The 24,027-nt window shown below is 46.7% G+C and overlaps 1 protein-coding gene across 2 annotated transcripts in view; it reads left to right on the forward strand.

Moving 5' to 3' along the window:
- BAHD1 (bromo adjacent homology domain containing 1) overlaps nt 1-24,027 on the forward strand; it is a 111,797-nt gene that overhangs the window by 74,058 nt on the left and 13,712 nt on the right. For both annotated transcript variants that reach the window (XM_070756739.1, XM_070756748.1), the window contains exon 4: nt 23,558-23,717. In XM_070756739.1, coding sequence (XP_070612840.1) covers nt 23,558-23,717 — 160 coding nt within the window. The remainder of the gene's footprint in view (nt 1-23,557; nt 23,718-24,027) is intronic.

A 24,027-nucleotide genomic window follows, 5' to 3' on the forward strand; every position in this document is an offset into this window, starting at 1 on the left:
GTTAGTTAGTTATAGTTTATTAGATTTGTATGCCGCCCCTCTCCGAAGACTCGGGGCGGCTCACAGCATAACAGCAATACAATACATTACAAATCCAATAATAAAAATTAAAGTGAACACAAGAACAAGGGGACACAATCTGAAGTTAGTTGGGGGGAAGATCAAAAGCAAAATGAGAAAATATTATTTTACTGAAAGAGTAGTAGATGCTTGGAACAAACTTCCAGCAGACATGATTGACAAATCCACAGTAACTGAATTTAATCATGCCTGGGATAAACATTTATCCATCCTAAGATAAAATACAGAAAATAGTATAAGGGCAGACTAGATGGATCATGAGGTCTTTTTCTGCCGTCAGTCTTCTATTTTTCTATGTTTCTAAATCAATTTAAGAAAGCATTAATAACATAATAAAATAAAATAAAACTATGCAATCATGCACATTCAACCTAATCTAACATACAGTAAGGCCAAAAACATAATAAAAAAGGGTGGGGGAAAGATGGTAATTATCCCCACACCTGGCGACAAAAGTGGGTCTTCAGCATTTTACGGAAGGCGAGGAGGGTGAGAGCTGTTCGAATCTCTGGAGGGAGTTGATTCCAGAGGGCCGGGGCCGCCACAGAGAAGGCTCTTCCCCTGGGTCCCGCCAGCCGACATTGTTTGGTCGACGGGACCCGGAAAAGGCCAACTCTGTGGGACCTAATCTCTGGGATTCGTGTGGCAGGAGGCAGTCTCGGAAGAAGAGGAGGAGGACAGTCGCTGCCGAAGGAAGAAGGTAAGGTGAGGGGAATCAAAAAAATCCAAAACTTTAAGGCTTAAAAAAAAAAAGATTGCCAAAGCCTCCTTAAATGCCACCAAAAGGCTCTGGCAGCCCAGATGGCTGGGATTAAAGGGGGAATGGCAGGAAACTGACTGGGCCTTCGTGCTGCTCTCAAATTTCCTGGAAAATGGTTCTTAAGTAGAGGCATTCTTAAGTAGAAGTACCACTGTATATATATGCATGCATGCATGCATACACACACACATACATATATCCATTCACACAAACAAACACATACACATATATAAAGAAGCAGTGTATAGTAAAGAAGCAAATCAATTTAGGTTACATCAGAATTGTTTGTGACACAATGTTTTATTGCCTTTCAGTGTAGGAAGAAAAGAATCTTCCCTTTACTGTAATCATTGCAATCTAAATCTTAGCTATTTGGGACAGGAGCGGAATGCCTTGTAGCAATTTCTCAGCAAAGATAGCAAGGCAAAGAGGCTAGTCATAGCTTGCCTTTGACTTAACAGTCTGTCTCTGATCATTTTTAAAGTATACTTTGTTTGAGATATATATTGGGAGATTTTCCTAGAAGATTCCTAGATGACCTTTTTTAAAAGAAATCAGAAAAATAATAGATTTGTTAAAAACTAAATTAAACTGGAAATCTATAGGTTATACTTATTACAGTATATGTATACGTATTTGTATAGGAGAAACAAATATTAGGTGCTGGAATGAAGTATACCGTACTTGTTTAGGAAATACTGTATCTCAGAGTGCTGTTCACAGCAAAGTCTTCAAATATTTGCTATCTTTCTTTAGGCAATAAAATAACAGTACTAATATTCGAAGCTAGTTTGGTCTAGTGGTTAAGGCATCGGGCTACAAACCAGGAGACTGAATTCTAATCCGATTTTGGGCATGAAAGCCAGCTGGGTGACTTAAGGCGAGCCATTCTCTCTCAGGCCAACTCACCTAACTGGGTTATTGTAACAATATTAAGAGGAGGAAGCAGTATTAGATGTGATAATTTCCTTATTTATTAAAATAATATTGTCTCTCATGTCAAAAATGCAGGAACTAGAAAGGGGGTAATTATTAATTCTCCTGTGTGCTGATAAGGAGAGTCCAAGCATGGGAACAAACACTGGTTGGTTGCTAGGGTCTGAGTTTAAATTTAGTTTGAAGTATGCCCTCTAGCTGCTTGACTAGTCAGTTTTCAAAGCTCGGTCGTGTGAAAGGGATGTTAGTAATTTTTCTCCCAGTTTCTTAAACCTTTAAAACAACTGACCTCGTACAGCTTGGACTCTCCTTCAGCCGAGATTTCTCCTCCATCCAGGGATGAAATGCTCCAGGTTTGCTTGTACCTGTCGTCGTCGGCTGCTGGTAGCGAAGGCAGTGTTAGGTTCTGCCCACTCTGCTAATTGCTCCTCCTCAACACCCATGGTTTGCAGATTCTTGTCTGAATGCTCCAACACTGGAAGTTTTGAAGAAGGTGTTGGATAACCCTTTATCTGAAGTAGTATAGGGCAGTGATGGCGAACCTTTTTTTCCTCAGGTGCCAAAAGACCATGGGCACATACTATCACACTTATGCGAGTGCCCACACCCATAATTCAGTGGCCGGGGAGGGCAAAAACAGCCCCACCCTCCCCTGAGGCCCTCTGGAGGCCAAAAACAGCCTGTTTCCCAACTTTTGGTGGACCCAGTAGGCTCATGTTTCGCCCTCCCCAGGCTCCAAAAGCTTCCCTGGAGCCGGGGCAGGGTAAAAACGCCCTCCCCCACCGCCCTGGAAGCTCTCTGGTAGCAAAAAACACCCTCCCAGGGCCTCTGTGCGAGCCAAAAATCAGCTGGCACACACATGCACATTGGAGCTGAGCTAGGGCAATGGCTCGTGTGTCAGCAGATATGGGTCCAAGTGCTACCATGTTTCCCCGAAAATAAGACACTGTCTTATATTAATTTTTGCTCCAAAAGTTGTGCTACGTCTTATTTTCGGGGGGTGTCTTATATTTCTCAAATAAGACAAATTCACAGGCAGAAAAGCTGACACCCCCAAAGAAAGTGTACCGTACGGTACACTGATTGCGATACGGCACCTGTCAGTATGGCACACACACACACAAACGACGGCACTTATATGGTACAACAGTATACTCCCGCTATTGCAGCTTCCGGCCACCAGAAGAACTACATACAGTCTACGCACTGTAGTGGAGACTGTAATGGCGGTGAGACAGCAGCAGACTGTGTCTGCTGTACTGGACGGTACAAAGCGATGGAAGGAGCCAGCAGGGGACGCCACATTATTACGGTACCGCTATGAACAACTTTGAATGGTACCGTATGTTTTTCCACCGTACCGTATGTAAACTTGACTATGCCTTATTTTTTGGGGGGGGGGGTGCCTTATATTAGCAAATTTTGCAAAACCTCTGACATGCCTTACTTTCGGGGTACGTCTTATTTTCGGGGAAACAGGGTACCTGTGGCACCGTTCCATAGGTTCGCCATCACTGGCATAGAGTCTCCTGCCCAAGCAAAGGGTTGGACTAGAAGACCCGCAAGGTCCCTTCCAACTCTGTTGTTATTAAATATAAATATTTGTAAATTATAAATAATTTATAAATGCACATGATTATAAAAATAATAAAGGCGGAACTAAACATGTTTTTAAAAAGTGAACCCTAAGAAGGTAAAATTCCTGTTTAAAAATTTACTAAGGTTTGGTGATTGTGAACTACATCTTTACAAAAAAAAAAAAAAAAGAATGCTGCAAGACAGATTCTAAAACTGCACCACTATTTACCCAGGTTGCTACCAAATATAAGACTGGTAGTTACCGTTGATTCAAATTCCGTAAACACATCAAAATGGCTAATGAGATAATTAGTTGCAATCCCCTAAATAATTGATGATTTGATGGACTTTAATGGAATTCTATAATCTGCAATTGGAGGCAAGTGCTTCTCTACTGTAAAACCTTGCTGCAGCAGCAGCCCCCAACCTTTGGGGCATCAGGGACTAGTTTTGTGGAGAAAGGTATTCCCACGGACCAGAGGGGGCGTGGGTTCGCACAGCATCCGACGGATGGGGCTTCACTTGTTTGCGCGACTTGGCCTCTCAAATGCCTCCCAGTGCAAGTCCATAGAGCGGTGTTTGTAGCCCCCTGTCCTACAGAACAAGGTATTCTATAAAATCACTTAGAGGAAGTCCTTGACTTAGGATAGCAGTTGGGACTGAAATTTTCATTGTTAAACAATGTGATTGTGAAGTATGACCACATTGTTCAGCAGTAGCAATCCCTGAAGTCCTGGTTGCAATCATTAACCAATTCCCATAGTCATTAGGCAGTTATGGTCAGCATAAGTGTCTCACCCCACTGGGACTAGCTTCCCACCTGTGTTGGAGGCATGTTGTGGACCCACTTAGTCAAGGAATTCAAGCTAGTGGGGTCCAGGAGGGAAGGGCCTTCTCTGTCATAGCCCCTTTGAAACATCTTACTCCAGTGGTGAGATCAGTTCTCAACCTTCTGACCACCTGCAGACTGGAGGTGGCTAATAGATTAAGAGGCAGTCCTACACCTACCCACCCAACACTGGGCATCTTAGAAACATAGAAACATAGAAGATTGAGGGCAGAAAAAGACCTCATGATCCATCTAGTCTGCCCTTATACTATTTCCTGTATTTTTATCTTAGGATGGATATACAGTGATCCCTCGATTTTCGCGATCTCAATCTTCGCGAAACGCTATACCGCGATTTTTCAAAAAATAATAAAAATACGTCCGCGGTTTTCTCTCTTCCTTCCACTCTTCTCTCTCTCTCTTTCCTTCTCTCCCCCCCTCCACTTGCCCACGAGAAGAAAAAAAGCAACCTCTGCCGGGCAGCTCCCCTTGTGCCCTCGCTTTGTGCCTGCCTCTTGTCCCTCTCTTTTGGGGATTTTTTTTTCTTTTCTTTTTTCGCCTTTGGTCTCCCATTACTGTAAACCTGCCGCTTGGCCGCCGCCGAGGAGAATGCGAGGCATGCGAGGTCCCTGCAGAGCAGAGGCGGAGGCCTAGCGGCGGCGGCGGCAGACAAGCTTGGAGCCTTGCTTCAAGGGGGTCAGACGCAGCCTCGGCGAGCCGAAGGTTTCCGCGGCTCTGACCCAGAGCAGGAAGGGCTGGTGGGGGCGGCGAATCCACCTCCCCAGCCACTGTCTCCACCATCTGCGCATGCGCAGCCATGGGGAAAAAAGGGCGCGCATGCGCAGATGGTGTTTCCACTATATCACGAAAAATCGATTATCGCGAGAGGTCTTGGAACGTAACCCTCGCGATAATCGAGAGATCACTGTATGTTTATCCCAGGCATGTTTAAATTCAGTTAAACATGCCTGGGATAAACATATATCCATTGTACATATATCTTGTTCCTTCCCTCCCCATTTTTTAATTTTATTTTAACTATGATTTCCATTTTTATTGTTTTAGAAAATATTTATCTATCAGGATGTTTTAATACTGGAAGCCAGTAATGACGATCCTATGGCACGCACGCCACAGGTGACACGAGGAGCCGCATCACTGGGCATGCGAGCACAGATCTGGTGCACATCACGTGCCAGCCAACTGATTTTTGGGCCTTCTAGGCCCAACTGGGAGTCAGGAAACAGACTGTTTCCAGCCTGCAGAGGGGGGTGGAGAAGTCCCATTTTTTGCTCTCCCCAAGCTCCAGAGCCTTTCTAGGAGCCTGGGGAGGGCGAAAACGTCCTTCCCCACGCCCTTGGAGACCCTCCAAAGGCCAGAAATGGCCCGTTTTCCAACTTGAAATGGACAATTTCCGGCCTCCAGATGGCCTCCGGGAAGGGGGAGGCCATTTTCGCCTTTCCTGCACTCCTAGAAAGGCTTTGAAGTCTGAGGAGAGCAAGAAACAGGCATGCTGGGAGCGGGGGGGGGGACCCCATGGAATTATGGGTGTTTGTGACCCCCCTCCTCCCCCCTTTTGGCAGCCGGACCAAAAAAAGCTTGCCATCACTGCTGTAAGCCATCCAGAGACCTTTCAGTACGAGTTGTGATGTCAATGCAATGGGGCTGCTGGGAGCAGGGTACATCGGTGGGGGAGACACACACTAACGATCAGCAACCTTTCCAACTGGGATCCGCATTGCCTTTCTTGGGAAGCAGCAAGGCAGGTTACAAATAGTGATCATGAAGTGCTGCAACGGATTGTAAGTGCAAATCGGTTGCCAAGTGACCAGATCTCAGTCACATGACCATGGCAGTGCTGGAAAAGCCAAAACTCCAAGGCCCGTTTCTTGGTTTCGATGTAGGTGGGAGACTACTTGTACTCGATGTGCTTTCTATATTTATGCTTCTCCGTACTGAAGGAGCGGGTCCAGCAGTCACATGGGTTGCTCATGTCCAATCCGGTGGAACTGAGCCTAGTATTAAAAAAGCTTGCCGGATCCGCCCCTTCCCCAGAATTCGCTCAGTTCGCATATCCTGCGGTTGTATTGTGATAGCTCGTTCAACATTCGTTCAACATTCGAACACCTTCCCTTCGATCTTTTCCTTCAAAAATAGTAAGACTGTTTATCCTTATTTGTTTTACTTGCACTAATAGCGCCAGCCGTTTGCGGCTCGGCTTTTTTCCCTTGGAGAAGTTGCGGTTTCGTTTTCCCCCGGCGGTTTTGCCGTGTACGATCCCCGCGGCCGCTTGTGGATTCTTTTAATCCTTTGGCCTGGAGGTTCTAGTGCAAGTATTAATTGATTGCCTTATTGATTCTAATTATTGCATATATATTAAAGGGCTTAAAATATACCTCCTGCGGAGTGAGACGGCTTTCTAGTCTCCTGGACTTAGTCGATCGCTTCCCCTTTAAGGCATATTCGGAGCGATTTTTAGGCGCGAAGGCCTTCGCGCCCTTTTTAAACTAGGCCTCTCGTGTTGGCCTCCTGCCAGCCGCGTAGGCCTCAGTCCACCGCGTGGATCCCGGAGCGGGCCTTGGGGGTCCCAGGCTAAATTCTCCACCGGCTAAGCCTCCAACCAGAGTGCCTTGGTTTACTTAATTGAAAAGTTTAGGGAGGCTGGCCCCGCTGGATTTGGGGGCACGAACTCTGGGTTTGCCCAGATTGTCCTCACGTCTCAGCAGCTTCGAGGCCTCGAAGCAGGATCCATTCCTCTTGGGAAGTCCTTAAAATTCTTCTCCTTTTCTATTCAGTTATTGGCTCAGCCTTGTCTTCTGTTAAATTTCAGACTATGGCTTCCTTTCCCAAGAGAGGCACAACTAAAGGTCCCAGAGAGGCCAGGCCTACAGGCGATGAGATTACTAGTATCCCCCAGGCCTCTTCCTCCTCTTCTCCTGGGGCCCGCCCCTCGACTAAGGTCACCAGGGCCGAGAAGAGAAGGGACCTAGCCCTACAAAGAATCCATGACAAATCAGCAAAACGTTTAAAAGTGCAGGCCCAAGTACTCAGTAGTCAAGACCCCCCAGAGGCTTCTAGTTTACCTCCTTCTGGGGTCCCTGTGTTATCTCTGGATGAGCCTAACCTAGACAGACCCCAACCTAACCTATGGGGCATAGGGCCAGAGGAACCAGATATTATTGAAGATCCCTCCCAGCCAGGATCCTCCCAGGCCTTTAGGGATTCTTCTGCCATTCCTGCTGATATTTCTAATTTACCTCCTGAGTTCCAATCTATTTTTGCTGTGTTGTCTAAGGCCATTGATGCCAAACTCTCTTCCATCAATGAGCTTCCCTTACCTCCTCCTCCTCCTCGTCCCTCCCGCCCCTTGGGTTCTTCCCCAGCGGTTAGGGCTCCTATTCAGGATGATTCAGATTCCTCTCAGGACGAATATGAGGATATGGAGGATGATGAGGACCCTTTCCAAGGGCTATCAGATGATGAGGAATCCCAAATAAAGGTTCCTTCTCCAATTACCATTTTCCCTTCTCAATTATTCAAATCTCTCCTCCTCAAAGCTAGGATTTCTACGGGATTAGCGGCCCAGGAGAAACAAGCCTCCACTTCCACTGATCCCCCGGAGGAGAATTTACCTTATTTCACTGAGGAACAGGAGGATAACGAGGTAATTCCTATGCCTAAATTGTTTAAGGATGCCTTACTCAAACAGTGGGATTTCCCAGCCTCTAGTCTTAATCCCTCAACTAAAGACAGGAAGTTGTACAAACTTTTCTCTTCCTATGAAGAGCTTCTATCCTTTCCCAAACCGGATGAACCTGTCAAGATCCTTCATTCGGCAGCGGCTGTGCCGGGAGAGGCGGAGGAAGTCCTCCGCCCAGAGGACAAGCGCATTGAACAAATGCTCAAAAGAGGATTCACGGCAGATTCCTGGGCCATTAAAAGTTCTGCAGCAGCCTCCTTTTTCTCCAGAGCCACGCTGCTGTGGCTTCGCCAACTTCAACAGCATATTCCTCCCGATGACTTGAGAGGTCAACAAGACTTCAACAAGGTCTTTGCAGCTGCCCAGTACGTGGCTGATGCCACCTTGCAATCTACCAGATTTTCTGCTAAGTCTATTGCAGCCTCTACAACGGCAAGGAGACTCCTATGGATTCGCCCTTGGCAAGCGGGAGTACGCCAGAAGTGGCAGTTATCCCAGGGACCCTTAAAGCGCGACCTTCTTTTCGGTGATCTTCTGGATCCACTCCTCACGGAAACCACGGATAAGAAGAAAGTTTTGGGTCCAACCACAAAAAAGGCTACCAAAACGCAGTCCTTTCGTCGCCCGGGGCGTCAGCAAGATCAAGCGGCGTCCTATCAGAGACCTCCAGGTCAGTATTCCCCCCGCTTTCGTTCCCAAAGTAGGAACTCCAGGGGTAGAGGTTTTCGCTTCCAAAGGGGAGCTTCTTCTAACAGGGCCTCAAAAAAACCTAGATGGTAATTTTCCCTCTATTCCCATAGGGGGCCGCCTAGCTCATTTCGCCTCAAATTGGCGTCTCACCTCCAAGGACCCCTGGGTCATTGACACTGTTCAAACTGGCCTTCTTTTAGAATTTATTTCTCCTCCCCCCAAACGTTTTATTTCCTGCCCTTCTCCCAGGTCCTCCTCAGATTGTAACCGTATGGAGGAGGCCATTTCTCATCTATTGTCCATCAGAGCCATTCAACCGGTTCCTTCCGGTCAGAAGGGCCTAGGATTTTACTCCATTTTATTTATGGTTCCAAAATCCTCTGGAGGTTGGAGAGCTATTTTGGATTTAAAGAAACTAAACCTATTCATCAAATATAGGAAGTTTAAAATGCACTCCTTATCTTCTATTTTGGCCGCCATTCACTCCGGAGATTTCATGGTCTCCCTAGACCTCACTGAGGCCTACCTTCACATTCCTATAGCCAAATGCCACAGGAAGTTTTTACGTTTTTCCTTTCAAGGCAGGCATTTCCAGTATAGGGCGATGCCATTTGGCCTTTCCTCGGCCCCTCGGGTCTTTACAAAGCTCTTGGGGTCCCTGGCGGCCTATATCCGGTCGTCTCCCATTCACATTTTATGTTATCTTGATGATATTTTGATTCATGGGAACTCCCTAGAGAAAGTGAAAACAGACCTTTCTGTCACCATGTCAGTCCTTCAGGACCATGGTTTTTCCATCAACTTTGAAAAAAGTCACCTCCAACCTTCCACATCCATTTCTCACCTGGGTTCCATTATCAATTCAGAATCTTCCCAGGTTTTTCTCTCTCCCGAGAGAAAACTCAGTATAGGGGAGTTAATTTCTAACATTTTATCTAATTCTTCAGTATCCATAGTAACTCTGTCTTCCCTTTTGGGGAAGATGGTGTCATGCATAGGCATCATTCCCTGGGCTCGCCTTCATGCTAGGGAACTCCAGTGGCTCCTATTACCCTTTCAGAGATCGGGGCACAGCAACTCAAATCGGCGCATTGTCATCCCACCAAGTGTTCGCAGATCCTTCAAGTGGTGGAAGTCTCCGGCCATGGACAAAGGATCCCCGTTCAGATGCCCGGATCAATTTGTCATCACCACAGACGCCAGTCTATCGGGATGGGGCGCCCACGCCCAAGGGATGATAGCCCAGGGCACGTGGTCCCCGGAGGAAGCTTCCAGGCCAATCAATTGGCTAGAGTTAAGAGCCGTTTCCCTGGCTCTGAAGCATTTCTCTCCTCGCATTCCCAACCGGCACGTTCTCATTCTCACCGACAACATTGCCACAAAAAGCCATATCTGCAGACAGGGGGGCACGAGATCCAAAGCTCTCATGAGGGAGGCCCTCAAGTTAGGCCTTTGGGCGGAAAAACATCTTCGGTCGCTCCTAGCCGACCACATCTCGGGGAGCCTCAACGTCCAGGCGGACTGGCTATCTCGAGCAACGATAGACCCAGGAGAGTGGAATCTCCATCAGGACCTGTTCCATCAAATCAGCCTCAGATTCGGCCTACCAGTCCTGGATCTCTTCGCGACCAATGTGAACGCCCAACTCCCTCGCTTCTTTTCCAGATTTCCATCCCCGGGAGCGGAAGCAATCAATGCCCTCCGGAGTCCATGGCCTCCAGGCCTACTCTACGCATTCCCTCCAATTCCAATTCTCCCGGACGTGATTCACAAGGTTCTCACCGAGAGGGCCCGAGTAATCTTAATCGCCCCTCATTGGCCCCGCCGGCCCTGGTTCGCGGACCTCCAACAGCTGTCCGTCCAGGACCCCTGGCGACTCCCCGTTTCGGGGGATATGCTGCGGCAGGGGGCCTCATTCCATCCAGACCCGGAGTGGTTCCACCTCACCGCCTGGCTGTTATCAGGAGAGACTTAGAACTGCGTGGTCATGACCCCGATTCAGTGGAGGTCATTTTAAAGGCCAGAAGGGGTTCGACCAATCGAATCTACGACCACACGTGGTCCAAGTTTCACCAGTGGTGTCTACAGGAAGGTCTATCCCCTCTGTGCATCCCCATACACAGAATTATTTCCTTCCTTATGCAAGGCTTCCATAAAGGGCTCTCCACCAGCACCCTCCGGCGTCATCTGGCAGCCATTTCATCTGTCCTAGGGGGTCCCCGCAGACAGCCTCTCCGATCCTTCCCTGAAGTTCAGGAATTCCTCAAGGGCATAGCCAACCTCAGACCTTCCAAGGTCCACAGGTATCCATCCTGGGATTTGCCACGGGTTCTCCATTCCCTCACGCAGGCACCATACGAACCCCTAAAATCGGCGTCCCTCAGGTACCTATCCTTTAAGGTAGCTTTCCTGGTGGCTATTACCTCTGCCCGACGCATTTCGGAGCTGGCTGCCCTCTCAATCAGGCAGGACCTTTGTCAATTCCATCAGGACAAGGTAGTCTTGCGACTGGACCCCACCTTCTTACCCAAGGTCAGTTCCATGTTCCACAGATCTCAGGATATTGTCCTACCTTCCTTCTGCCTCCAACGAGATCATCCCTTGGCAATTAGATGGCACACCCTGGATCTCATCAGAGCGCTGAGAATCTATATCCAACGCACAGGACCCTTTCGGAGGTCAGAAGCACTTTTCGTAGCCTATCATCCCAGAGTCATGGGGGCCAAAGTGTCTTCAACAGTAATAGGCCGTTGGATCAGAGGGACTATATCTAAGGCCTATGAGTCGGCTTCCCTCTCAGTTCCAAGGAACATCACAGCGCATTCCACCAGGAGCGCAGCCACCTCGGCCGCTTGGGCGACTCAAGCCCCGTTGGAGGAGGTCTGCAAAGCAGCCACTTGGGCCTCGCCAAATTCCTTCATCAGGCACTACAAGATTGATTCTTACGCTTCGGCGGACGCTGCCTTCGGCAGAAGGGTACTCCAATCCGTTATCTCACACGATAGCAATCTAATCCCACCCTAGGGACCATCTATTGGGTATGTCCCATGTGACTGCTGGACCCGCTCCTTCAGTACGGAGAATAGGCGTTGATTGCTTACCTGAACGCCTCTTCTCGTACGGTGAGCGGGTACAGCAGTCACTTCCCGCCCTTGTATGTGTCTTCTTCACCTTTCTATAATCCTTTTTCCTCTAACAATGAGAGTTGAACACTACAGAGCTTCACAACTGAGCCTAGTCTATGGATTCGCGAATTCTGGGGAAGGGGCGGATCCGGCAAGCTTTTTTAATACTAGGCTCAGTTCCACCGGATTGGACATGAGCAACCCATGTGACTGCTGTACCCGCTCACCGTACGAGAAGAGGCGTTCAGGTAAGCAATCAACGCCTATTCTTTCTTCTGAAATTCACCCCCTGCGATCTTTTCTCAGTTCAGATACTCTCATTTATATTTGGCACTTATGGGTCACCTTTTAGGAATTATAATATTTGAATGGCTTCTTGGGCAACTTGGTATCCAATGTCCATCATTTTCTTTCTTTCTTTCTTTCTTTCTTTCTTTCCTTCCCTCCCTCTTTCTTTCTTTCGTTCTTTCCTTCCTTCCCTCCCTCTTTCTTTCTTTCCCTTCCTCCCTCCCTCTTTCTTTCTTTCCTTCCCTCCCTCCATCTTTCTTTCTTTCCCTCCCTCTTTCTTTCTTTCTTTCTTTCTTTCTTTTCCAGCCTTCTCCTGAGACTCAGTCAGAGCCGCTTACAACATATTAGAAATGTACATAAAACTATTTTAAAAATCCAGAGTTAAAACTAAACAAACAGGATCACATGTCACACATCCAACATTCATTCATTGGACGGGGCAAGATGTCAATGTTTCAATGGCTCCAAGCCTGCCAGCAGAGGTGGGTCTTCAAAACTTTGCGGAAGGCAGGGAAAGTGGAGGCAGTGCGAATATCTGGGGGGAGCTTGTTTCAAAGGGCCGGAGTAGCCACAGAGAAGACTCTTCCCCTAGGCCCCACCAGGCGACATTGTCTGGTTGACGGGAGAAGGCTGACTCTGTGGGCCTTGACCAGCCGCTGGCATATATGAGGCAAATGACATACGTAATCTGGTCCCATGCCATGTTGTGCTTTATAGGTCATAACCAGCATTTTGAATTGTGTGAATTGTGTTCAGAGAACAATCGGCAACCAGTGCAGCATGCAGACTACACCTATTCATGACATAGTAGATCAGTGATGGCAAACCTATGACACAGGTGGCACGCGAAGCCATATGGGTGAGCAGTGTGGTCGGGTGGTAGGAAAAGCAAATAGGATGCTTGGCTGCATAGCTAGAGGTATAATAGTGATCTATATAGTGATCCCGCTATATAGATCGCTGGTGAGACCACATTTGGAATACTGTGTTCAGTTCTAGAGACCTCACCTACAAAAAGATATTGACAAAATTGAACGGGTCCAAAGACGGACTACAAGAATGGTGGAAGGTCTTAAGCATAAAACGTATCAGGAAAGACGTTAATATTAATGAACTCAATATGTATAGTCTGGAGAACAGAAGGAAAAGGGGGTACATGATCAAAACATTTAAATATGTCAAAGGGTTAAATAAGGTTCAGGTGGGAAATGTTTTTAATAGGAAAGTGAACACAAGAACAAGGGGGCACAATCTGAAGTTAGTTGGAGGAAAGATCAAAAGCAACATGAGAAAATATTATTTTACTGAAAGAGTAGTAGATGCTTGGAACAAACTTCCAGCAAACATGGTTGGTAAATCCACAGTAACTGAATTTAAACATGCCTGGGATAAACATACATACATCCTAAGATTAATTAATTTATTAATTTATTTATTAGGTTTGTATGCCGTCCCTCTCCGTAGGAAATAGTATAAGGGCAGACTAGGTGGACCATGAGGTCTTTTTCTGCCATCAGTCTTCTATGTTTCTATATCTGTTGGCACGAGAGCTATTGCCCTAGCTCAGCTCCAGTGTGCATGTGTGTGCCGGCCACTTGATTTTTGACTTGCGCAGAGGCTCTGAGAGGGTATTTTTGGCTTCCAGAGAGCCTCCGTGGGGGATGGAGGAGGGTGTTTTTACCCTCCCATGGCTACAGGGAAGCCTTTGGAGCCTGGGGAGGGTGAAACACGAGCCTACTGGGCCCACCAGAAGTTGGGAAACCAGCCATTTCCATAGGGCCTCCAGAGGGCTGTTTTCGCCTTCCCCAAGCATTGAATTATGGGTATGGGCACTCGATGCACAATAGCCTGCACGCACGCTATTTCGGCACCCGAGGAAAAAAAGGTTTGCCATCACTGTAGTAGATAAATACACAGTTCTAGCCAGAGTAATAAATGAGATTTATTAAATTTCTGTCCAATCACTGTCTCGGGCAGGTTTTTTGGTTGAAAAAGTTTGATTGTGGCCAGAAACCACAACCAAACTTTGATGCAAGCTCATGTTTGAGACCCCTTCAGTGGCAATATAGAAATGACCAAGTTCTCCTCAGCTGTAATTGTCCATCAATTCTGTCTTGCAATTCTGTTGAGGGCGGCCCAGAATCTTTTAAGGAGAGGCTGGGTAGAATAAACTCCCCACAGACACACAGTATAAATTAGCAGTGTTTCCCAACCTTGGCAACTTAAAGATATCTGGACTTCAACTCCCAGAATTCCCCAGCCAGCATTTGCTGGCTGGGGAATTCTGGGAGTTGAAGTCCAGATATCTTCAAGTTGCCAAGGTTGGGAAACACTGAATTAGAGTATTGCCTTGCAGTTAAAGTAATCTCTGTCTGCTCTGGTTTGGATGCCAGATGGAGAGAGTCCCATTTCAGAGAGTTTGGTGTTGCTTCTTAGAATACGTTTGATTTTTTTGTGTGTGATTTTTTTAAAAAAAATCTCCATAATTTCCATTTTTATGTCAACACGTATATCTTAAAATGTTAATAATCTACATATTTATACATTTTTATTCAATGAATCAAAAATCAATATCCTTTTTCACACCTGTTTTTATCCTGTTCATCAGTCTGTTTTTCTTCATTTTGTTACACCCCTCCTTCTATCTCCATCTCTTCCTACCTTCTTACTCCTTCTCTCCCCCTCCTACTTCCCCCTACTCCTTCTTCCCTCTCTTCACTTTTCTACTTCCTCCTTCTCCCTCTTTACTTCTCCCCGAGTGCTTCTTATCCTAATTCATCTCATATTTAACACACTGATGACATATGCCATACATTTTTAAACTAACGGTGTCTCCCCTATAATCATTATGTTTATACCTTTCCTACATAATTCTTTACTCTAGGTATATGTTACTCTTCTGATGCTGCCTCTTCCAAACCTCATTTTGTATCCTGGGTCTATCACCAATTTTTAATTTTATTCCCAAATTAACCGCTATATCTTAATTTCCAGAATATTTATTGTCTCTCATGTCTCTTAATTCTAAGCCGTATTGTTCCCTAACCTCACTTAATATCTTTATTCATCAATTACTTTGCTCCCCCCTCCAGTTCTAACATTTCTAAATACCCTAAATTCTTAATTTCTCTCATAATGCCACCTGTCTTTTTTTTAAAAAGAGTGGTAGTACGTTGTCTCTCTTTTGGACAATTCTTGTCTAGTTTCTAATCTCTTTCCTTCTTCAAACATGTGGTGGAAAATTAGCAACAAGAGATTTCTAGATGAAATATTTCCATGAGGATTCATACTTGATCATGGGACAGAAATGGCATTGGTTGTTGGAACTTCAGTGATGGTGGGGAGCGTATCTCCACATCAGTGTTTCATACCAATGCCTATCTAGAAACTGTATGGGACTGATTCTCCGTACTGAAGGAGCGGGTCCAGCAGTCACATGGGTTGCTCATGTCCAATCCGGTGGAACTGAGCCTAGTGTTAAAAAAGCTTGCCGGATCCGCCCCTTCCCCAGAATTCGCTCAGTTCGCATATCCTGCGGTTGTATTGTGATAGCTCGTTCAACATTCTAACACCTTCCCTTCGATCTTTTCCTTCAAAAGTAGTAAGAATTGTTTTATCCTTATTATTTACTTGCACTAATAGCGCCAGCCGTTTAGGGCTCGGCTTTTTTCCTTGGAGAAGTTGCGGTTTCGTTTCCCCCCGGCGGTTTTGCCGGTTACGATTCCTGCTGCCGCTTGTGGATTCTTTTAATCCTTTGGCCTGGAGGTTTTGGTGCAAGTATTGATTTATTGATTCATTATTGTATTACTATTAAAGGGCTTAAAATAATACCTCCTGCGGAGTGAGACGCTTTTCTAGTCTCCTGGACTTAGTCGATCGCTTCCTCTTTAAGAATTCTATTACGGAGCGATTTTTTCGGCGCGAAGGCCTTCGCGCCCTTTTTAAATTTAGGCCTCTCGTGTTGGCCTCCTGCCAGCCGCGTAGGCCTCAGTCCACCGCGTGGATCCCGGAGTGGGCTTTGGGACGCTCAGGCTTAATTCTCCACCGGCTAAGCCTCCAACCAGAGTGCCTTGGTTTACTTTAATTTAAAAGTTTAGGGAGGCTGGCCCCGCTGGATTTGGGGGCACGAACTCTGGGTTTGCCCAGATTGTCCTCAAGTCTCAGCAGCTCCGAGGCCTCGGAGCAGGATCCATTCCTCTTGGGAAGTCCTTGAAATTCTTCTCCCTAATTATTCAGTTATTGGCTCAGCCTTGTCTTCTGTTAATTGTCAGACTATGGCTACTTTTCCCAAGAGAGGCACAACTAAAGGTCCCAGAGAGGCCAGGCCTACAGGCGATGAGATTACTAGTATCCCCCAGGCCTCCTCCTCCTCTTCTCCAGGGGCCCGCCCCTCGACCAAGGTCACCAGGGCTGAGAAGAGAAGGGACCAAGCCCTACAAAGAATCCATGACAAATCAGCAAAACGTTTGAAAGTACAGGCCCAAGTACTCAGTAGTCAAGACCCCCCAGAGGCTTCTAGTCTGCCTCCTTCTGGGGTCCCTGTGTTATCTCTGGATGAGCCTAACCTAGACAGACCCCAGCCTAACCTATGGGGAATAGGTCCAGAGGAACCAGATATTATTGAAGATTCCCCCCAGCCAGGATCCTCCCAGGCCTTCAGGGATTCTTCTGCCATTCCTGCTGATATTTCTAGTTTACCTCCTGAATTCCAATCTATTTTCTCTGTGTTGTCCAAGGCCATTGATGCCAAACTCTCTACCATCAATGAGCTTTCCCTACCTCCTCCTCCTCCTCGTCCCTCCCGCCCCTTGGGTTCTTCCCCAGCGGTTAGAGCTCCTATTCAGGATGATTCAGATTCCTCTCAGGACGAATATGAGGATATGGAGGAGGATGAGGATCCCTTTCAAGGCCTCTCAGATGATGAGGAATCCCAAATAAAGGTTCCTTCTCCAATTACTATTTTTCCTTCTCAATTGTTCAAATCTCTCCTCCTCAAAGCTAGAATTTCTACGGGATTAGCGGCCCAGGAGAAACAGGCCTCCACATCCACTGATCCCCCGGAGGAAAATTTACCTTACTTCACAGAGGAACAGGAGGATAATGAGGTAATTCCTATGCCTAAATTGTTTAAAGATGCTTTACTTAAACAGTGGGATTTCCCAGCCTCTGGCCTTAATCCCTCTACCAAGGACAGAAAATTGTACAAACTTTCCTCTTCCTATGAGGAGCTCCTATCCTTTCCTAAACCGGATGAACCTGTCAAGATCCTTCACTCGGCGGCGGCTGTGCCAGGCGAAGCAGAGGAAGTCCTCCGCCCAGAGGACAAGCGGATTGAACAAATGCTCAAAAGAGGATTCACCGCAGATTCCTGGGCCATTAAAAGTTCTGCAGCGGCTTCCTTTTTCTCCAGAGCCATGCTTCTGTGGCTTCGCCAACTTCAACAGCATATTCCTCCCGATGACTTGAGAGGTCAACAAGACTTCAACAAGGTCTTTGCAGCTGCCCAGTACGTGGCTGATGCCACCTTGCAATCTACTAGATTTTCGGCTAAGTCTATTGCAGCTTCTACAACGGCAAGAAGACTCCTATGGATTCGCCCTTGGCAAGCGGGAGTACGCCAGAAGTGGCAGTTATCCCAGGGACCCTTAAAGCGCGACCTTCTTTTCGGTGATCTTCTGGATCCACTCCTCACGGAAACCACGGACAAGAAGAAAGTTTTGGGTCCAACCACCAAAAAGGCTACCAAAACGCAGTCCTTTCGTCGCCCAGGGCGCCAGCAAGACCAAGCGGCTTCCTATCAGAGATCTCCAGGTCAGTATTCCCCCCGCTTTCGTTCCCAAAGTAGGAACCCCAGGGGCAGAGGTTTTCGCTTCCAAAGGGGAGCGTCCTCTAACAGGGCTTCAAAGAAACCTAGATGGTAATCTTTCTTCAATTCCCATAGGGGGTCGCCTAGCCCATTTCGCCTCTAATTGGCGTCTCACTTCCAAGGACCCTTGGGTCATTGACACGGTTCAAACTGGCCTTCTTTTAGAATTTATTTCTCCCCCCCCCGAAACGTTTTATTTCTTGCCCTTCTCCCAGGTCCTCCTCAGATTGTAACCGTATGGAGGAGGCCATTTCTCACTTATTGTCCATCAGAGCCATTCAACCGGTTCCTGCCGGTCAGAAGGGCCTAGGTTTTTATTCCATTTTATTTATGGTTCCAAAGTCCTCCGGAGGTTGGAGAGCTATTTTGGATTTAAAGAAGCTGAACCTATTCATCAAATATAGGAAGTTTAAAATGCACTCCTTATCTTCTATTTTGGCCGCCATCCACACGGGAGATTTCATGGCCTCTTTAGACCTTACTGAGGCCTACCTTCACATCCCTATAGCCAAATGCCACAGAAAATTTTTACGTTTCTCCTTTCAAGGCAGGCATTTCCAGTATAGGGCAATGCCATTTGGCCTTTCCTCGGCCCCTCGGGTCTTTACAAAGCTCTTGGGGTCCCTGGCGGCCTATATCCGAGCGTCTCCCATTCACATTTTATGTTATCTTGATGATATTTTGATTCATGGGAACTCCCTAGAGAAAGTGAAAACAGACCTTTCTATCACCATGTCAGTCCTTCAAGACCATGGATTTTCCATCAACTTTGATAAATGTCATCTCCAACCTTCCACATCCATCTTACACCTGGGATCCATTATTAATTCAGAATCCTCCCAGGTTTTTCTCTCTCCCGAGAGAAAATTCAGCATAGGGGAGTTAATTTCTGGCATTTTATCTAAACCTTCAGTATCCATAGTAACCCTGTCTTCCCTTTTGGGGAAGATGGTGTCATGCATAGGCATCATTCCCTGGGCTCGCCTTCATGCTAGGGAACTTCAGTGGCTCCTATTACCTTTTCAGAGATCGGGACACAGCAACTCAAATCGTCGCATTGTCATCCCACCAATGGTTCGCAGATCCTTCAAGTGGTGGAAGTCTCCGGCCATGGACAAAGGATCCCCGTTCAGGTGCCCGGATCAATTTGTCATCACCACAGATGCCAGTCTATCGGGATGGGGAGCCCACGCCCAGGGGATGATAGCCCAGGGCACGTGGTCCCCGGAGGAAGCTTCCAAGCCAATCAATTGGCTAGAGTTAAGAGCCGTTTCCCTGGCTCTGAAGCATTTTTCTCCTCGCATTCCCAACCGGCACGTTCTCATTCTCACCGACAACATTGCCACGAAAAGCCATATCTGCAGGCAGGGGGGCACGAGATCCAAGGCTCTCATGAGGGAGGCCCTCAAGTTAGGCCTTTGGGCGGAAAAACATCTTCGGTCGCTCCTAGCCGACCACATCTCGGGGAGCCTCAACGTCCAGGCGGATTGGCTATCTCGAGCAACGATAGACCCAGGAGAGTGGAACCTCCATCAAGACCTGTTCCATCAAATCAGCCTCAGATTCGGCCTACCAATCCTGGATCTCTTCGCGACCAACGCGAACGCCCAACTCCCTCGCTTCTTTTCCAGATTTCCATCCCCGGGAGCGGAAGCAATCAATGCCCTCCGGAGCCCCTGGCCTCCAGGCCTACTTTACGCATTCCCTCCAATTCCAATTCTCCCGGACGTGATTCACAAGGTCCTCACCGAGAGGGCCCGGGTAATCTTAATCGCCCCTCATTGGCCCCGCCGGCCCTGGTTCGCGGATCTCCAACAGTTGTCCGTCCAGGACCCTTGGCGACTCCCCGTTTCGGCGGATATGCTGCGGCAGGGGGCCTCATTCCATCCAGACCCGGAGTGGTTCCACCTCACCGCCTGGCTGTTATCAGGAGAGACTTAGAACTGCGTGGTCACGACCCCGATACAGTGGAGGTCATTTTGAAGGCCAGGAGGGGCTCGACCAATCGAATCTACGACCACACGTGGTCCAAGTTTCACCAGTGGTGTCTACAGGAAGGACTTTCTCCCCTGTGCATTCCCATACACAGAATCATTTCCTTCCTTATGCAAGGTTTCCATAAAGGACTTTCCACCAGCACCCTCAGGCGTCATCTGGCAGCCATTTCATCTGTCCTAGGGGGCCCCCGCAGACAGCCTCTCCGATCCTTCCCAGCAGTTCAGGAATTCCTCAAGGGCATAGCCAACCTCAGACCTTCCAAGGTCCACAGGTATCCATCCTGGGATTTGCCACGGGTTCTCCATTCCCTCACGCAGGCACCATACGAACCCTTAAAATCGGCGTCCCTCAGGTACCTATCCTTTAAAGTAGCATTCCTGGTGGCTATTACCTCTGCCCGACGCATTTCGGAGCTGGCTGCCCTCTCAATCAGGCAGGACCTTTGTCAATTCCATCAAGACAAGGTAGTCTTGCGACTGGACCCCACCTTCTTACCCAAGGTCAGTTCCATGTTCCACAGAACTCAGGATATTGTTCTACCTTCTTTCTCCCTCCAACGAGACCATCCTTTGACAATTAGATGGCACACCCTGGATCTCATTAGAGCGCTGAGAATCTATATCCAACGCACAGGACCCTTTCGGAGGTCAGAGGCACTTTTCATAGCCTATCACCCCAGAGTCATGGGTGCCAAAGTGTCTTCAACAGTAATAGGCCGTTGGATCAGAGGGACTATATCTAAGGCCTATGAGTCGGCCTCCCTCTCAGTTCCAAGGAACATCACAGCGCATTCCACCAGGAGCGCAGCCACCTCGGCCGCTTGGGCGACTCAAGCCCCGTTGGAGGAGGTCTGCAAAGCAGCCACTTGGGCCTCGCCAAACTCCTTCATCAGGCACTACAAGATTGATTCTTACGCTTCAGCGGACGCTGCCTTCGGCAGAAGGGTACTCCAATCCGTTATCTCACACGATAGCAATCTAATCCCACCCTAGGGACCATCTATTGGGTATGTCCCATGTGACTGCTGGACCCGCTCCTTCAGTATGGAGAATAGGCGTTGATTGCTTACCTGAACGCCTCTTCTCGTACGGTGAGCGGGTACAGCAGTCACTTCCCACCCTTGTATGTGTCTTCTTTACCTTCCTATAACCTTTCTTCCTCTAACTATAAGAGTTGAACACTACAGAGCTTCACAGCTGAGCCTAGTCTATGGATTCGCGAATTCTGGGGAAGGGGCGGATCCGGCAAGCTTTTTTAACACTAGGCTCAGTTCCACCGGATTGGACATGAGCAACCCATGTGACTGCTGTACCCGCTCACCGTACGAGAAGAGGCATTCAGGTAAGCAATCAACGCCTATTTTGAAAAAAAAAAGTCATTGACATAAGTCTTAAGAGAAAAACCTTTACAGGGTTATTTTCTCCAATTTGAGAGTGACATCTCCCCCACCCCAAATTTGATTCTTTCTTTGAGCATCATTTTTATTCCAGATCTTATTACTTGGAGTATCGAGGTTGGTAACTTATTTCTCACAGATTTCTTTCGGCAATTCCATTTTATTTTGTGACCACACCATTGTAAACATTGTAAAAACTTATTTTCAGGGGGATTCTAAAAGCACAGGAAATATGGTGTAACATACTTTTTCTGGTAACACATGGAACATATTAGAAATGTACAATAGCAGTGAGAGAGGGAGAACTGTTATCTGTGGACAAATCTATATAAAAGTGTGCATTTAAGTACATACCATAGCTAAAGTTGGTATCAACTTTTCCATTCTGAAACTTCTAACTATAACACATGTTTTGTAAGAGATCTTTATTATGTGTGTGGGCAAAGACATGTAATAGCGCAAAAAGATTTCATCGTATAGGATTATCCACACGTGTCCACATATAGGTGTTTGGTTACAGTGCTTTACAGCGGACTAATTTTTTATTTTTTATTTTCCTTCTGCTCAATTCTTGGACACTGCTTGGACCAATCCCTGAATTTTCTTGGCAAGGTTTTTCAGGAATGATTTAGCCTCCGTCCTTAAGGCTGAGAGAAAGTGACTCACCCACAATCACCGAGCTGACTTGGTGCCCAAGATGGGATTAGAAATCAAAAGTCCCTATTGGTTTCTAGCCTCGTACCTTAACCACTAACCTCTCGCAGAACAAATATCTGGCAACAATTCTTACATGGCAAAACAAATAAGGACTTAAAAGTGTAGCAGGCATGGTCCTTCAGTCTTTTAAACACTTTGCAACCAGTATCAGTGGTCACACGATCATGGTTTCTACACCAGACAGGTTAAAATGGATTTTAAATGGGGTACAGTGTTCCCTCGATTTTCGCGGGGGATGCGTTCCGCAAAAGTTGAATTTCCGCGAACTAGAGATGCGGAAGTAAATACACTATTTTTGGCTATGAACAGTATCACATGCCATCCCTTAACACTTTAAACCCCTAAATTGCAATTTCCCATTCCCTTAGCAACTATTTAGATTATTACTCACCATGTTTCTTTATTAAAGTTTATTAAAAAAAATATTTTTTAAAGGTGGACGTAAGTTTAGTGATGACATATGATGTCATCGGGCGGGAAAAACCGTGGTATAGGGGGGGAAACCGCAAAGTATTTTTTAATTAATATTTTTGAAAAAACGTGGTATAGACTTTTCGCGAAGTTCTAACCCGCGAAAATCGAGGGAACACTGTATTAGCCCTACAGTCTTCCACAGAGCCAGGCATGAAGAAGCTCCCCTTTCGGGCCGTAGGAAAAGCAAGTAGGATGCTTGGCTGCATAGCTAGAGGTATAACAAGCAGGAAGAGGGAGATTGTGATGCCCTTATAGAGAGCGCTGGTGAGATCCCATTTGGAGTACTGTGTTCAGTTCTGGAGACCTCACCTACAAAAAGATATTGACAAAATTGAACGGGTCCAAAGACGGGCTACAAGAATGGTGGAAGGTCTTAAGCATAAAACGTATCAGGAAAGACTTAATGAACTCAATCTGTATAGTCTGGAGGACAGAAGGAAAAGGGGGGACATGATCGAAACATTTAAATATGTTAAAGGGTTAAATAAGGTTCAGGAGGGAAGTGTTTTTAATAGGAAAGTGAACACAAGAACAAGGGGACACAATCTGAAGTTAGTTGGGGGAAAGATCAAAGGCAACATGAGAAAATATTATTTTACTGAAAGAGTAGTAGATCCTTGGAACAAACTTCCAGCAGACGTGGTTGGTAAATCCACAGTAACTGAATTTAAACATGCCTGGGATAAACATAGATCCATCCTAAGATAAAATACAAAAAATAGCATAAGGGCAGACTAGATGGACCGTGAGGTCTTTTTCTGCCGTCAATCTTCTATGTTTCTATGTTTCTATGTCCAGCCTTGGTCCTTAAAATCTGAACTAAGTAAAATGACTTGAATATTTCTTCTTCTCGGCTTTGGTAATCGTTACCTTTCATTTGAGCAGCGTGTTTTGCTTCTGAAATTAACCCGCTGAGAAGAGAAAAGCATCCTGCTGTTCTGTACGATCCGTCTTCTCCACAGGCCCTTTAGCAATAAAGACACCCCCCTTTTTTTTTTTTGGCAGGAAGCTATCTACTTGGTGTAGGTGGATTAGTGGAGGCTGCTGGTGTCTATTTCTCAGCATTGTTTTTGCAGACTCACTCCTTTCCTTGGCACTCTCTCCTGTCAATATTTGTAGAATGAGCCAGAACCAGCTGTTCGTAAGAGCTACCAGGCCGTGGAAAGAGATGGAGAAATCATTCGGGTTCGGGACACAGTCCTTCTGAAATCGGGGCCACGGAAGAAGTCGATGCCTTACGTGGCTAAGATATCTGCCCTGTGGGAAGACCCCAAAACAGGTACTGAGCACAAAACATAATGGCCAATTGTATGATATGATGTTAGCTGTGTAATAATGTATTTGTTTACAAAAGATTTGTGGAATTGGGAGTGGGCGGTGTGCGTGTGTGTGTGTGCCTGTGTGCGTGTGTGTGCCTGACAATCATTCTTCATATCATTCCCTATGTAGCTGTCTACCAAAAGGTCCAGTGTGACAGAGATCCTCATTGTTCTGTCGGGCTCTCTGGTAGAAATCTCCCAAAAATTCACAGGTACAAATTTCAGACACACACACGTTTGAAAATTCAAATCAATGTTCTTTATAATGAA

Source organism: Erythrolamprus reginae, chromosome 1 (genome assembly GCF_031021105.1).
Source record: "Erythrolamprus reginae isolate rEryReg1 chromosome 1, rEryReg1.hap1, whole genome shotgun sequence".
Taxonomy (NCBI): Eukaryota; Metazoa; Chordata; class Lepidosauria; order Squamata; family Dipsadidae; genus Erythrolamprus; species Erythrolamprus reginae.